The 17,428-nt window shown below is 41.0% G+C and overlaps 1 protein-coding gene across 4 annotated transcripts in view; it reads right to left on the bottom strand.

Moving 5' to 3' along the window:
- The window catches only part of NTF3 (neurotrophin 3), a 102,635-nt gene that overhangs the window by 79,284 nt on the left and 5,923 nt on the right, over positions 1-17,428 (bottom strand). Inside the window, exon 1 of one of the 4 annotated variants that reach the window (XM_056517217.1) lies at positions 8,815-9,412. The exons of 1 other annotated variant lie outside the window; for it this stretch is intronic. Coding sequence is in view for 1 of the 3 variants with exons in the window: in XM_056517212.1 (XP_056373187.1) it covers positions 7,693-7,713 (21 nt within the window). In the remaining 2 variants the exon portion in view is untranslated. Of the gene's footprint in view, positions 1-7,692; positions 7,830-8,662; positions 9,413-17,428 lie in introns of those variants that run through there. 2 more of the 4 variants (XM_056517215.1, XM_056517212.1) reach the window with 2 other exon arrangements.

Below are 17,428 nucleotides of genomic sequence, written 5' to 3' on the forward strand. Positions count from 1 at the left end.
GCGGGGACATAGTACGTATGGACACACACATGTACAATACAGAATGCATCAACCATCAGACACCAACACGTACAAAACTCTATCACATAATCCTACAGAACCATATCATCAACACCTACAGACTACATGTAAAGAGCATTTCAACAAAACATACTTACCAAACATGAATATGATCATTAACATTGAAAAACATATACATATCTTCTACTGTATTCCGAAAATTCATAAAAATTCAACACAACCACCAGGTAGACCAATTATTTCTGGAATCCAATCACTCACTTCACACCTATCAGAGTACATTGATATTCTATTACAACCATTCGTTAAATTAACAAAATCATAAATCAAAGACACTAAACAAGTCATCAAACTCCTGGAATCCCTACAGTGGCAACAGAACTGGTGCCTTGCTACCCTTGACGTCAGTTCACTATACACCTGTATAGATCATCAACAAGGCATCAAAGCAATACAACACTTCATGCAAAACGGTACTATACCAGCAGATCAAGCACAATTTGTACTAGAAGGCATTTACTACATCCTTTCTCATATTTACTTCTGTTTTAACGATCAATTCTACCTACAGTTAGTCGGAACCGCGATGGGGACCAGGTTTGCGCTGAGTTTTGCTAATTTATTCATGGACCACTGTTAGGAACTCACGCTCACTCCGGAATGTGGCGCAAACCTGGTCCTCTGGAAAAAATACATCATTGATATCATTATAATCTGGAATGGTGCACCACAACAAATAACCACATTCACCCAACAACTCAACAATAACACATTCAATCTCAAATTCCCACCAAACATCAGTCCACACACAATTGAATATTTAGACCTCGCCATCACGGTTCAAAACAATAAACTCACATGCAATACATACCACAAACCCACATCCAAAAATAGTTTCATCCGATTTGACAGTTTCCATCTTCCTCAACACAATTTGGTTCAATCTACCATTTCCTTTTTCACCGATGCAACAACTGCAAAGTCACGGAGTTCCCTAAAGAAACAGACTATATGATATCCAACACAAACCAGAAGAAACACGTTGTCAAAGAACTTCTCACTTGCAACAGTAAAAACATCATCTACATTATCAGTTGCCCTTGTAACAAATAGTATACAGTGATCCCTCATCTTACAATTGCCTCAACATACAATAGTTTCATCATACGATGGTCTTTGCTGGACCATTGTAACTTGAAACCAGACTCCACAAACAATACTTCAGACAGTCCAGATCTGCGAAACGTGTCAATGGCTGGAAGAACCGACCAATCAGAATGGGCATTTTACTGGTAAAACCCCTGTATTACTGAAGTGCATGCACTGACTGGCTGTCTGGTTGCGCCCCCTACAGTACAACTTGAGGGACTACTGTATAGGTAGAACGTCACACACACTCAAAAAATGGATAGCTGAACACTTTTATAACATAAAAAGAGGGTATGAAAATCATACATTATCTGCACATTACAAGACTTTTCACAACTACCATATAAGAGGTACCCAGCTTGCTGCCACACAATCCGTAAAACCAGATTGTAGAGGTGGTAACTTTGGGGGAGATTTATCAAAACCTGTCCAGTGGAAAAGTTGTTAAACCCCCATAGCAACCAATCAGATCGCTTCTTTCATTTTGCACAGGCCTTGTTAAAAATTTAAGCAGAGATCTGATTGGTTGCCATGGGCAACTCAGCAACTTTTCTTCTGGACAGGTTTTGATAAATCTCCCCCTTTATCTCTTAAATGTCTAGGGTAGAATCGAAATATATGTTGGAAATGGAAACATAGGCCCTTATTTACTAAGAGTGTTGTGTAGGTTTCTTTGTGGATTTTAATTCCCTACAATTTATTTTCCACGGTATTTACTAAGCTTTCCCTACAGTTTCCACTTTCCCTATATTTTGCTTTTTTTTTTTTTTTACATATGTTCTGATCTGTCTAGTTTTCCTCAGCTGAAATCAACCACATTTTCTGTGGAAACTTTAGTAAATATGTTGGGATTTTGTGAAAATGTCGGGAACACGCCCCATTTCGGTGACCACGCCCCCTTTCCCCGATGACCATGCCCCTTTTTCGGGTTTTCTTAGCAAAATGGAGAGTTAGTTGGAGTTTTTTCAATTCAGGCGCAATTTCAGGTGCAAATTCAGGCGCACACAGAATTTCAGGCGCATATTCTGGTACAGACAGAATTTCAGGCGCATATTCAGGCGCAGACAGAATTTCAGGTGCATGTCGGGTTTGCAATAGTAAATGAGGGCCATAGTCTTCCCCATAGTTTTTCTGAGCAGTGTAGATTGCATAATATGCACTTTTACATAAAGATTTTATTGTATTTTATCCTTATATATCTATTGGCATTTCTGCAAGGGCCCTGCAGATTATGCCATATATATATATATATATATATATATATATATATATATATATATATATATATAACAATTAATACCTTTTTCTTATCTAAATAGCCTCTTTTAATTTTTGTATATAAGACTGTGAACGTTCAATATCATAATACTGCTTATGCTCCTATTAGTGAGCTTATATTTGTAATATACATTGATTAAAAAATGTGTATATTTTTGGGTGAAATTTTTTCGGCCCTGCAGCTATTGCCTGTGTGTCTCTATGAAGAGTCCAAATACAGGAAGTGAGGGCAGGACAAGCAGGGATGTGTGCAGACTCCTGGCTTGTCAATCATCCTGATGTGTGAGCCGGGAGCATGTCATAGAGCCTCAGTGCACAGAGCCCTGCTTGTCCTCAGTGTACAGAGCCCTGCTTGTCCTCAGTGTACAGAGCCCTGCTTGTCCTCAGTGCACAGAGCCCTGCTTGTCCTCAGTGTACATGGCCCTGCTTGTCCTCAGTGTACATAGCCCTGCTTGTCCTCAGTGTACAGAGCCCTGCTTGTCCTCAGTGTACAGAGCCCTGCTTGTCCTCAGTGTAGAGAGCCCTGCTTGTCCTCAGTGTACAGAGCCCTGCTTGTCCTCAGTGTACAGAGCCCTTCTTGTCCTCAGTCTACAGAGCCCTGCTTGTCCTCAGTGTACAGAGCCCTGCTTGTCCTCAGTGTACAGAGCCCTGCTTGTCCTCAGTTTACAGAGCCCTGCTTGTCCTCAGTGTACAGAGCCCTGCTTGTCCTCAGCTTGCAAAGCCCTGCTTGTCCTCAGTGTACAGAGTCTGCTTGTCCTCAGTGTACAGAGCCCTGCTTGTCCTCAGTGTACAGAGCCCTGCTTGTCCACCATCACTTCCTGTATTTGGACTCCTCATAGAGACATGCAAATAATAGCTGTAGGGACAAAAATATACAGGTACACTTTAAATAAAAATCCCATAAGCTGCATTTTTATAACAAGGGTGGACTGCCACCAAGAGAAACCCCCACCATAAGACATAACACAATCCCTTCTGCTATGCATATGAATATGAGCACCCATGTTAAAACACTCTATTATAGAGTTCTATGAAAGAGTTTAATAGACAGCTATTCACCAGTCACTATACCTACCAAATAGACCAGTGGTCTCCAATCTCTGGCCTTCAAAACATTGCAAAACTACAGCCATTGACTGTTTTGGCATGCTAGGAGTTGGAGTTTTGCAATATCTAGGGGCCACAGTTTGGAGACCACTGTTATATACTATTAGAGGCTGTATAGAACATGTGGAGGACCCAACATTTTAGAACATTACATTACCTTCCAACTGACTTTGGTGGAAACTGTAATGATTCATTTATCCTGCGGTGGCACTGCAGGGAAACTGAATACTTTCTGATGAGTTTTCCTCACTAGTTACAGCTGATTGGTGAAGGTGGCAGTTGTTTGGACACCTTGTTGTCAGACTATTTATAGGAAATCCTTTCAAGGTGGACAAACCCTTTATGTACGCAAAATACTATATCCATTTATCATTATCCACTTTTGAAGGTCCCTTAAGGAAATCTTAATTTCAGAACATTGTACCTGGTTGAACATTCTAGATACAGTACAAACTGTACACAAGAAACAATAAAACTTGTCATGTAAATCAAAATGTTGGAACTTGTTAGGCCTTTTTTTCCAATGTCAATTCCAGAAACCATAGAGTTGATTGATCACCCATCATTGTAAACAACACATTGGGGTTTTGGAATTTTTCATAAGATTATGAAATGCCTTATTTTACGCCTTATTCTACAGAGGCACATGGACCATCCACACAACCAGAACATTCATCTATATACATAGATTCCTGAACCAACACATTTCACTTACATCCAACCAAATCCAAAAATGTAAAAATGTACCAAACTTGTACCACCTTGTTTCTCAATTACTTGCCCTGTCCTGTTTTTTTTTTTTTTTTTGGCCCATATAATTACTAACTAGCTTAGTAGGCTTTTTCCCTCTTGCTGGGCTCTAAAGATGACTCTGTAAACCTACAGTAGAGGCAACAGGTGCCGAAAAGTCTACCACTTCCCATTGATAGACAGCTATTTACCAGTCACTCTGCCCACTGTAACGGCTGGTGATGGAGAAGTGGACCCTCTGGACCTGTGTGGATGATGGTATGGGTCGTACCAGGGAGCGTAGTCTAAGGTGCCTCTGGTTTTCACCAGAGCCCGCCACAAAGCGGGATGAACTTGCTGTGGCAGGTGGCACGCAGGTCGCTACCCCTGATACGAATTGTCCACACAGGCTGCCGAGGTGTAGCGTGGCACAAAAAGGAAAAGGCATGCGCATAGTCAGGACAGGCAATAGGTCAGGGCTGGTGGCACAGGAGCATGGTCAGGTACGAAGCAAGGTGGTCAGAGGCTGGCAGCACAGGAGCAAGGTCAGGGATGTAGCAAGAAGGTACGGTACACGGATAGTCAGAACACACTAGAAAACACTTTCTCTAAGGCTCTAGAAGACACAAATATCAGGCAGGGGTCAAGGGGAAGTCAGTCCCCTTTATAGGGTAAGCGCCCAGCAATTACCAATTACTGGCACGCTGACCCTTTAAATCTTAGAGAGCCGGCGAGCGCGCACTAGGGGGCGGGTGCGCTCACGCCGGCAACCATAGAGCTACAGAGCATGGAGAGATGAGTAGGGGTAAGAGACACAGGGGTTGCAGACCGCAGCACCAGAAGGGGACAGAGGTGAACGCCTGTGGCCAGGACACCAGACCGCAGGCAGGCACATTACAGGAGGGGAGCATCTGCGGCTGGGACACCGGCCAGCAGTAGTGGAGCATAGAGCAGACGAGCACCTGTGGCCGGGAAGCCAGACCGCAGGAGCGCTCATTACACCTACCATATAGACCAGTGGTCTCCAATCTCAGAACCTTCAAAATGTTGCTAAACTACAGCTGTTGACTGTTTGGGCATGCTGGGAGTTGGAGATTTGCAATATCTAGGCGGCCACAGTTTGGAGATCACTGTTATATACTATTAGAGGCTGTATAGAACATGTGGAGGACCCAAGATGTCAGAACACTACATTACCTTCCAACTGATTTTGGTGAAAACTGTAATGCTTCATTTGTCCTGTGGTGGCACTGCAGGGAAACTGAATGCTTTCTGATGAGTTTTCCTCACTAGTTACAGCTGATTGATGAAGGTGGCAGTAGTTTGGACACCTTGTTATCAGACTATTTATAGGAAATCCTTTCAAAGGGGACCAACCCTTTATGTAAGCAAAATACTATTTCCATTTATCATTATCCACTTTTAAAAGGTCCCTTAAGGAAATCTTAATTTCGGAACATTGTATGAGTCCTGGTTGAACATTCTAGATACAGTACAAACTGTACACAAGAAACAATAAAACTCGTCATGTGAATCAAAATGTTGGAATTTTTTAGGCCTTTTTCTCCAATGTCAATTCCAGAAACCATAGAGTTGATTGATCACCCATCATTGTAAACAACACATTGGGGTTTTGGAATTTTTCATAAGATTATGAAATGCCTTATTTTATGCCTTATTCTACAGAGGCATCCCGACCATCAACACAACCAGAACATTCCTCCATAAACATAGATTCCTGAACCAACACATTTCCCTTACATCCAACCAAATTCAAAAATGTATGTTGTACCAAGTTAACCAAAAATGTAAAAATGTACCAAACTTGTACCACCTTGTTTCGCAATTACTTACCCTGTCCTGTTTTTTTTTGGCCCATATAATGAATAACTATCCTAGTAGGCTTTTTCCATCTTGCTGGGCCCTAAAGATGACTCTGTAAACCTACTGTAGAGGCAACAGGTTCCGAAAAGTCTACCATTTCCTACTTCCCATTGAGCTGCGTATGGGCTTTTGCATCCAAAACAAATTCCCCAAAAATCGAGAAACCAATTTTTTTTTTTATTTGGATCTCGATTTCACTTGTCCATAGACAAATTACCAAGTGAGAAGATTTGCTCACAGCAAACTGGCCAAAGGCTCTTCAGAAATATCCAGTACAATCCTATTAGCCGAGAATTACCGAATGAGATTCCAATACCATGAGAACTCATTGCCCTAAAATAATTACCAATGAGATGAGAATTTTTTTTTTTTTTTTAGAAGGATTCCAACAGAACGTGAACTCGTGACTTACGTAAGCGGGAAGACTTTAATGTTTTTTTTTTTTTTTGCCTAGCTTCCCTTTAGCATTTAGTCATATCCATCTAATACACCCGTGGATGTAGGGATGACTTTGCCATCAGTCACGTTTATCGTTGTACATGCCAATACTTCTAAAGTTTCCATTTTCTTTTAATGTACACCTACCATCCAGCAAGCACGAATGACATTCGTTATACAACCACTCAATAGTAACACATAAAAAAAAAGAAAACCACACCATAACAAAATATACCCATGAGGGCGCCAAACTGCATAAATCACAACTCGAAATGACGTTTTTTGGACAGTTTGAATTTGATCATAAGTGCCTGACTCCTAAATGCACCTGAACACATAGAGATTTTTTTAAATTTTTTAACCTTAATATATTATTTCAAGAGTTTTTTTTCTACACTTAACTAAAATAAATACAGTAATAAAACAGCTTGACATGTCCTAAGAAACAGGACATTATTTTTGGAAACCGCACTCTATTAAGTAACATTTTTAAGCATGTGGAAATGGTATGTTCAGAATTAGTATACCCCAGAGATTTCCAGAATAGTAAATAACCCTATCACCACGCTTCTACGAGAACACTTACAGTATCCAGCACATGTGGATGGAACGCTGTATAATATATATGAAAAAAAAACACACACAAACAATGGTGGCGAATGTTTAACTAAGCTGGCAGCTTAAGTGCATTACCTGAGCAGGAAAGCAGTAAGAGAAGAGAGATTTTGACTGCTTTTGGTAGGGCTAAAATTTGCCTCTGGGGTGAATGAGGTTTGTTACAGCTAGTTCTACATTCCTTCAAAAAAAGAAGCTTTTTTCCCCCTTATTCTCACAATATATATATGTTTTTTTTTTCAATTTCTTTTTATTTTGTTAACTTAAAAACATATTCAGTTCTATAAAAAAAAGCAAACAAGTATACCTGCAAAAGAGGTTAACTATAAATATTTTTCCAAATTAGAATTTTAAAAATAAGTTTAATTTTCTTTAAAAAAATTCTTGGCTCCAACCCCCTCACCCTTTTCTTTTTTTTACTATTCTCAGCTGCCTACCTTGCTCTTGCAGATCACAGGTAATTTTTCTTACCGTGGTGGTTGGATTGACCATGGCATCCGTGTAAATCTATTAAGAAACATCGACATGAAGCTGTAGTTTGCTGGAAGTCTATTCATTCAGAGTCACCGAAAAGAAGAAAAAAAAAAGTTGCTTTTTTTTTCCCCAAGCAAAATCTCGTACAAAAGATTTTTCTGAGTTGTTCTATGGGTGAGGAGCCTTAAACTCTGAGTCTTGTGAACATAATCTGCTCGATTATACCAAACCAGCCCAGCCAGATGGCTCGGTGCTCTGAAGAGTAACCCTTTCCCTACCAAGTGTCTAAGCAACGCTGTGCAGAATCACAGGAGCTGCTACTTGGTTTTGACCTCCCGGAAAAAGTGCTAGACTTTAAGTATTGTTTTTTTATTTTTATTTTTTTTAAATAACATTTTGCATTATATTCTTTTTTTGAATTATTTATATATTTTTTTTTCATTTTGATTTTTTTTTATAAATTGACTGAATAAACTTTTTATTTTAATGACTTTAATCACTTCATGAAAATGAAGAAAATAAAGTAAATCTAGTAGCAAAATAATGAAGATAATAAAAGATAAGTAAATTATATATATATATATATATATATATTTATATACATATATTTGTATATATATATATATATATATATATATATATATATATATATATATATATATATAGCTGTTCTAGTCTATAGACTTGCACCATTGTCAAAAATATTACCTAGGCAAAAGCATACTTCCGTCAGTCTGCAACTATGACTTCAGAGGGGGTTAATGGTCAAAGCTCTATTATTGTAATTTTACTTACATAACACCTATGCAGGTAGGGATGAGCTGCCAGCCTACAGAATGCACGTCTCGAAACCTTATCTTATTTATGGAAAAGAAATGTGTATGTGTCAAGATATATGTTAGACTATCCGCCAAACAGTTAAGATGACATGTATATTCTTGCAATTGTTAAGTGGACCTTCAAATACCTTTTAGAGACTGAAAGCATTGGGTTACATTGAAATTAGGTGTAGTCGCTTCTATTCCACTTTCCCAAAAAAACTCCTTTTGTTCCTGAGTATTTCCATCTCCAGTTTCCCCCTTTTGCATCTTCAAATAACTTTTGGCATTTTGACCCTACCTGTGCCCTCTTTTTTCAGGAAATCCTACACCCTCTTCTGGGTCTAGGATTCTCAGTAGGGTAAATTTCACTTGGAATCCGAAGAGTTTTTCCAATCAGATGAAATAGACAAAACAGCTTGAAAAAAATCTGCTCTATACAAATTGCCCTGGTCTGAACATCCCCGGCTGTTGTAATGGTCACAGTTGGCAGCTCACAATCAGACTCGAAAGAGGTCTCAGCCGCACGCTCCTGGGCGGAAAAAAACTCTTTGGAAGACTGCTTCTCGGTAGCTCGTAGTAGCAATGTCAATGGTCTAAGCATTTTTCTGAGTCCGCAAAAGTTGAGAGAAAAAATGGCAAAGCGTGCAAAGGTTTCCCAGCACTCTTAAATCGACTCTCCAACATGAGTCCCAACAACCGATCAGGGAGTTTCACGCAAGCCAAGTCAAACGAAGTGCGGTGAAGGAGTTGGCTGGCGAATCTCAGAATATGTTTTCCCATAGGAACACACCACCACCCCCACCTTGGATAGTTGAGTGACAGATTAAGCCATCCAATGCAGTTTTTAGAGACAGGGCTTCGGAGCACTTGCTGTAGAAACAAAGAGTCAAACAGTTCTTGGTGGCCACCACAAGGGTTAACATTCGACTGTAGATAAGGTAGATCGAGGAGGCGCTTTCATCCCCACCAAGTCTTATGAAAATCTGACCACGATAAGCAGTACAAAAAAAAAAAAAAAGCTCACAGGGTTCCCGAGAGACAGAGAGAGAGAGAGAGAGAGAGAGAAAGATATGTAGACCAAGGCTGACTTTTCTATTGCATGAGGATTGTTAAGAGTGGTGGGAGGGTGGGGTGAGGGGGGGGGGGGTGTTCATAAGCATTAATGTGTTCGTGAGTGTGTGTGTGCGAGGGGATAACGTATGTGTGTGTGTGTGTACTGTACACATTTGCATGCAAACAACACGCCTTGTAATTTGATATTTGACAGCTAAAACTTGCCAAAAATGTGTACACAGAGGGGGGGAAAAAAAGTAAAAAAATAAAAAGATGAGGCTGAAATATGAAACATCTCAGCACCAAACATGTTTTCCAGTTCTTCAAATATCATTTATCTTTGATCAGGGTGGAAGTGTATTCATTCTTCATCATTCCAAATCTTTGAAACAGATTCTGGATTTTATTATATCAGTTGAAAGGATGGGGATTTATTTTTTATTTATTTTTTTTGTACTTTTTTTTATTCTTTTTTTTTTTTATGCCTCCAGAAGGAACGGTTGTGGATGTTCTGCAACCACAGCGATGATCTCTAATGTACTTATGAGTAACAGGACTGATAGACTGGCAGCTAAGACGTGTTATAATCCAGATCCGATTGTGTTGGGCCCTTCCTGGGGAATTAGCTGTTGTTATATTTTTAGGTACCTTTACCCCTGACCATGTCAACAAACATGAAAGACGGCACGTGTGCTGAGACATTCCTCAGGACTGCTGAAGAGTCCACAAATAAGCACCAGACCGGATGAATCGCTTAAACATGCATGTATTATATCATTTGCGATACATATGCCTGTTATAGATGAGTGTGTTTTGTCTTTTCTTTTTTTATCCTTAACATGTGGTTCTGCGAAAATGAACACTCCAGATTAAGACGCTGAAATCGAAGCATGGAGCTTCAGCTACTGCAACAGCGCCACTGTGTGGTTAAAGAAAGTGAAACATTTAGAAAAAAGATAATGGAATGTTTAGATTTCTTTCAGCTATGTACTCAATTATCTAGAGGGGTATAGAGTGGGACCCAGATGTTTACAAGTGTATTACAGCCTTGTTAAATTGTATTTATGAAGATCTATGGGTCAGTATGGTCATGGAGATCTATGGGTCAGTATGGTCATGGAGATCTATGGGTCAGTATGGTCATGGAGATCTATGGGTCATTATGGTCATGGAGATCTATGGGTCAGTATGGTCATGGAGATCTATGGGTCAATATGGTCATGGAGATCGATGGGTCATTATGGTCATGGAGATCTATGGGTCAGTATGGTCATGGAGATCTATGGGTCAGTATAGTCATGGAGATCTATGGGTCAGTATGGTCATGGAGATCTATGGGTCAGTATGGTCATGGAGATCTATGGGTCATTATGGTCATGAAGATCTATGGGTCAGTATAGTCATGGAGATCTATGGGTCAGTATGGTCATGGAGATCTATGGGTCAGTATGGTCATGGAGATCGATGGGTCAGTATGGTCATGGAGATCTATGGGTCAGTATGGTCATGAAGATCTATGGGTCAGTATAGTCATGGAGATCTATGGGTCAGTATGGTCATGGAGATCTATGGGTCAGTATGGTCATGAAGATCTATGGGTCAGAATGGTCATGGAGATCTATGGGTCAGTATGGTCATGGAGATCTATGGGTCAGCATGGTCATGGAGATCTAGGGGTCAGTATGGTCATGAAGATCTATGGGTCAGTATAGTCATGGAGATCTATGGGTCAGTATGGTCATGGAGATCTATGGGTCAGTATGGTCATGGAGATCTATGGGTCAATATGGTCATGGAGATCTAGGGGTCAGTAGGGTCATGGAGATCTATGGGTCAGTATGGTCATGGAGATCTATGGGTCAGTATGGTCATGGAGATCTAGGGGTCAGTATGGTCATGAAGATCTATGGGTCAGTATAGTCATGGAGATCTATGGGTCAGTATGGTCATGGAGATCTATGGGTCAGTATGGTCATGGAGATCTATGGGTCAGTGTGGTCATGGAGATCTATGGGTCATTATGGTCATGAAGATCTATGGGTCAGTATAGTCATGGAGATCTATGGGTCAGTATGGTCATGGAGATCTATGGGTCAGTATGGTCATGGAGATCTATGGGTCAGTATGGTCATGGAGATCTATGGGTCAGTATGGTCATGAAGATCTATGGGTCAGTATGGTCATGGAGATCTATGGGTCAGTATGGTCATGGAGATCTATGGGTCAGTATGGTCATGAAGATCTATGGGTCAGTATAGTCATGGAGATCTATGGGTCAGTATGGTCATGGAGATCTATGGGTCAGTATGGTCATGGAGATCTATGGGTCAGTATGGTCATGGAGATCTATGGGTCAATAATCAATTACTCTGTGTCCTATACAGAATGCATAAGAAAAAGTTCTGGTGTGTTCTAAAGGATACCGTATTACTAAGCACTGGTACCATACAGTATAGGAACCATCCTATAGTACAGAGAGTAGGCTTTGTATTCCCAGCTTTGCCGCATGCTTGAAAATTTTTGAAGAAAACTTTTGTAGTAAGATTTTTTCAGTAAGAATTTTTGGAAAGGGCAAACAAAAGCTGCTGATGTCTGTGTATGTAACCATCATAGAAGGAATAATCATAAGACTGCATTGATTTCTATTAAAAAATCTTAATCCTTCCAGTACTTATCAGCTGCTGTATACTACAGAGGAAGTTGAGTTGTTTTTTTCTGTCTGCTCTCTGCTGACACCTTTGTCCATGTTAGGAACTGTCCAGAGCAGGAGAGGTTTGCTATGGGGATTTGCTCCTACTCTGGACAGCTCCAGACATGGACAGAGGTGTCAGCAGAGAGCACTGAGGCAGAACAACTAAACTTCCGCTGTAGTATACAGCAGCTAATAAGTACTGGAAGGATTAAGATTATTTTTTTTTTTTATAAATGTAATTCACAAGTCTGTTTTACTTTCTGGCACCAGTTGTTTTTCACCAGAGTACCTCTTTAAGGGGACTACTATGAGTAATTAAAGGGGGTTACTAATACTACCTAAAGGGGGCTACTCGTACTACCTAAAAGGGGCTACTTTAATTACCTAATGGGGGCTACTGTGAATACCTAAAGGGGAATACTTTTACTCCCTGAGGCTGGGTTCACATCACGTTTTGTCCCATACGGGAGCGCATACGGCAGGGGGGAGCTAAAAACATGCGCTCCCATATGCCTTCGTATGCAAAACTGTGGTCGACCACAGTTTTAGGTCCGGTTGTAAAAGAGCATACGGCGCAAAAATGAGAAGATCGGACCGAACGTTTCACTCCGGTCGGCTCATTGAAATGAATTACATATGGGAGCGCATACGAAGGCATACGTATGGTGAACGGCGTCAACGTTAAAAAAAAAAAAAAAAAAAAAAAGAAAAAAGTTTTATCCCATTTTATTCCCCCAAAAATGTATAAAAAGTGATTAAAAAGTAAATCACGCCCTCTCCCATAGACTTGCATTGAGTGGGTGGGGCGTGATGTCATGAGGGGGCGGGGCTATGATGTCACAAGCTCCCGGTGTCGGCTTCAGCATTTGGAACAGTTTGTTCCAAACGCTGAGCAGCAGAGTACCCCTTTAAACCCTCTCTAACACTATGATAGCTAAACTGGGAGGAAGAGTCAATGGGGTTCCATAATATTCACTCTTTCACACCACAGAAGGGTTTGGACATCAATAAGATAGTAACCTACAGTGTTTGCAGATAAAAATGAAATAGCCAGAGACGTAGAAAGTGGTAAAACTAGAAGAGAAATACACTTTGAGACGAGACATAGCGATTGTAGGCTGAAAAAGGCACTACCAGGATAAATAAGATGGAAAAGCAAGGTTTAATAGAGGTGAAAAAAACGGTAGAGCCAAGGAGAAAAAAGTAAGATTTAGGGGGTTAAGAAGAATTCTGTGTTTTAGTAGCAATAGGTTAGGTCCCCGATGCACAAATAAGAATTCCCTAAAGCAAAAACTAGGTAAAGGCCTTGACACTACGTCATCAGTTGGACACAAGCCTTTTTTTCCCCAGAAGGCCATTTGGTGGACTAGTAACTGTGGTGAGCCACGGTGAATGGCGAGACCGCGGGGTGTAGCGGTGTAGGTGGATGGGGCAGATGTTATTAACCCCAGGGGCAAGGTGTTATTAACCCCTAATGTTCGTGACGCCAGAGTGGTTTTTGGGTATCCGGAACCACCCAAACGATATCTCTGCTATCCCAACAGCTAGGCAGTGAAATGAAAGTCCACGACCAGGTTTTGGTTTGATGGAGGCTTTACTGAGGTCAGAATCCCAGAGAGGTGGCCAGGAACACAAAAGGACCTCGCAGCTTGCTGGGACCAATTATACTTGTAATGGACTTTTGATCATTGCCTTTAGGCTTGACTGGACTGTAGGCAGTGACAGCAGACATAGACTTGACTTACTGGAAGTGACGGTAGATTTGAGGCCTTCCAAGTAGCTGGACACTAGCACTGAGACATCTGTTCTCGCCTGTACCCCAGTAGAAAGAGAGAGAAAAGAGAGCTAATTGTAATGGCCGCCCCCTTATAAAGGGGGCTGAGCCAAAAGGTCAAGCTGCAGGTCATGTGTTAAGCTGGTGACTCTCTGGGTAACATAAACATAACATGTGACATCTCAAAGGTCCTTTAGACAATTACATTAGTCCTCCAAAGGTCCTTAATACTGTCTATACATTAGCATACTGACTATATACCTATTACAATAAATAACATTGTACTAACAGCAGGGGAGACACTGCAGGAGAGCCCCGGGGTCACCACGGGACTCAACCTAACAGGGCCTAAATGTAGTGTAGGACCATGTCCTGTACTGGGATATTACATAACTACAATGGGCCTCCACATTAAGCTGAACAGGGCCAATTGGAGATGATATGCCACTAATGTCTAAGCTGGGTCACCCCCTCTAAAATATTAAAAAATCTTTCACTGCTCCCCAACTTTTAACTAAAACATTTTACATGTAATTTTCCAGAGGAAAAGTTATATTAGTAATTTACCTATCAGGAAAATAAAACAAAGCTCCTAACAACAGAATGAAATGTTCAAGAGGAAAAAAATATATATTTCTCACATTCCCAGACGTCTGCCCGGAGAATTTGGCATAGAAAAACAACATATTCATCAAGATAATCTTTATTACAGGGGAAAAAAATACTTTATACATTTTGGAAATCTTAACCATGTTTCTATATTTATGTACCTCATAGGGCAGGTCACAATCCAGTGTCTATGTGCCACGCATCAATATAGCTGTATAATATAACAAGCAGTTGTATAATACTGCAGGTATGGTAAACATAGAAAGAATATAATAGTATATAATATATATGGTCTCTATGTCACCCGTCTTTATGCAAACGTAAACAACAGGAGAGATGATGAACATAACTGGCAGATAGGATTCTCCTCATTCTGCAACTCATCGCAACAATATTTGTAGGTATATACCGTATTTTCCGCCATATAGGACGCTCCGGCATATAAGACGCACCCAATTTTAAAGGAGGAAAATCTAAAAAAAAAAGATTCTGATCCAAATACAATGTAAAGTATAGGACAGTGATCTTCAACCTGCGGACCTCCAGATGTTGCAAAACTACAACTCCCAGCATGCCCGGACAGCCGTTGGCTGTCCGGGCATGCCAGGAGTTGTAGTTTTGCAAAATCTGGAGGTCCACAGCTTGAAGACCACTGGTATGGGAGGTAGTACTCACGTGTCCCCGCTGCTCCAGACCCGTCACTGCTCGTCACCGCTGCCCTGAATGTCGCCCTCCATCGCTGTCGCTGCGTCCCCGGGGTGTCCCCGTCGCTGCTGCCCGGTATCCTCGCTCTCCGTCGCCGCCATCACGTCGCTGCGCACGCCGCTCCTATTGGATGATGGGACGGCGTGCGCAATGATGTGATGACGACGAAGGAGATCGCCGGCCATGCAGGGGATCCCGGCACGGAGCAGACACCAAGGAGGCAGGTAAGGTCCCTCCCGGTGTCCTGTAAGCTGTTCGGGACGCCGGGATTTCACCGCGGCGGTCCCAAACAGCCCGACTGAGCAGCCGGGTTAGTGTCATTTTCGCTTCAGCCGCGGTGGTCAGCTTTGATCGCCGCATCTGAAGGGTTAATACAGGGCATCACTGCGATCGGTGATTTCCTGTATTAGCCGCGGGTCCCGACCGTTGATGGCCGCAGGGACCGCCGCGATAAGACAGGGTTTTAATGTGCATTTGCTGTATAAGACGCATCAACTTTTCCACCCCAGTTTTGGGGAAGAAAAAGTGCGTCTTATAAGGCGAAAAATACAGTACATATCATAGGAATCAGTTGATTTTTACAGAATCGACTTACAATCTAAGGGCTCATTTACCCTACAGAATCTCTGCCTAAAGATATTATGGGCTGAGATTCCACCTGGAGTGCGCGCAGGCACAACCTGTCAGTAGGACCACTCAGATATGTTAAAACAAGAAACAGACAGCGCTCCGTATATGATACTGTTATCTAACGGGATAAAAGATAGAAGTGGTGCTTACCACAAAAAGTTACACTCCGCCAAGTGTACCCATGGATAAAAGCAATAGTGTATGGTGCCTGCAGCCGCTCCGCGTCCAATTCGATATCAATGCAAAATAAACAACCTAACAACAGGATTCAAAGGCGCTGGACACACAATTGTAGGGATCTCAGGTTTATTCACCCATGATACAACGCGTTTCACAGTAAGTCTGCTTCATCAGGCATCCTGATGAAGCAGTCTTACTATGAAACCCGTTGCATCATGGGTGAATAAACCTTAGATCCCTACAATTGTGTGTCCAGTGCCTTTGAATCCCGTCGTTAGGTTGGAGGTTTCTTTTGCATTCCCTCAGACATGTGTCTTAATAGACGGCAATGCATTTAACCCCTTAAGGACCGGAGGTTTTTCCGTTTTTGCATTTTCGTTTTTTGCTCCTTGCCTTTAAAAAATCATAACTCTTTCAAATTTACACCTAAAAATCCATATGATGGCTTATTTTTTGCGCCACCAATTCTACTTTGTAATGACGTCAGTCATTTTGCCCAAAAATCTATGGTGAAGCGGGAAAAAAAATCATTGTGCGACAAAATTGAAAAAAAAAACGCTGTTTTGTAACTTTTGGGGGCTTCCGTTTCTACATAGTACATTTTTCGGTAAAAATGACACCTGATATGTATTCTGTAGGTCCATACGATTAAAATGATACCCTACTTATATAGGTTTGATTTTGTCGGACTTCTGGAAAAAATCATAACTACATGCAGGAAAATTAATACGTTTAAAATTGTCATCTTCTGACCCCTATAACTTTTTTATTTTTCCGTGTATGGGGCGGTATGAGGGCTCATTTTTTGCGCCGTGATCTGAAGTTTTTAAAGGTACCATTTTTGCATTGATAGGACTTATTGATCACTTTTTATTCATTTTTAAATGATATAAAAAGTGACCAAAAATGCACTATTTTGGACTTTGGAATTTTTTTGCGCGCACGCCATTGACCGAGCGGTTTAATTAATGATATATTTTTATAATTCGGACATTTCCGCACGCGGTGATACCACATATGTTTATTTTTATTTTTATTTACACTGTGTTTTTTTTTTTATTGGAAAAGGGGGGTGATTCAAACTTTTAATAGGGGAGGAGTTAAATGATCTTTATTCACTTTTTTTTTTCACTTTTTTTTTGCAGTGTTATAGGTCCCATAGGGACCTATAACACTGCACACACTGATCTTCTATGTTGATCACTGGTTTCTCATAAGAAACCAGTCATCAACGATTCTGCCGCACGACTGCTCATGCCTGGATCTCAG

This window comes from Hyla sarda, chromosome 4 (assembly GCF_029499605.1).
Source record: "Hyla sarda isolate aHylSar1 chromosome 4, aHylSar1.hap1, whole genome shotgun sequence".
Classification (NCBI taxonomy): domain Eukaryota; kingdom Metazoa; phylum Chordata; class Amphibia; order Anura; family Hylidae; genus Hyla; species Hyla sarda.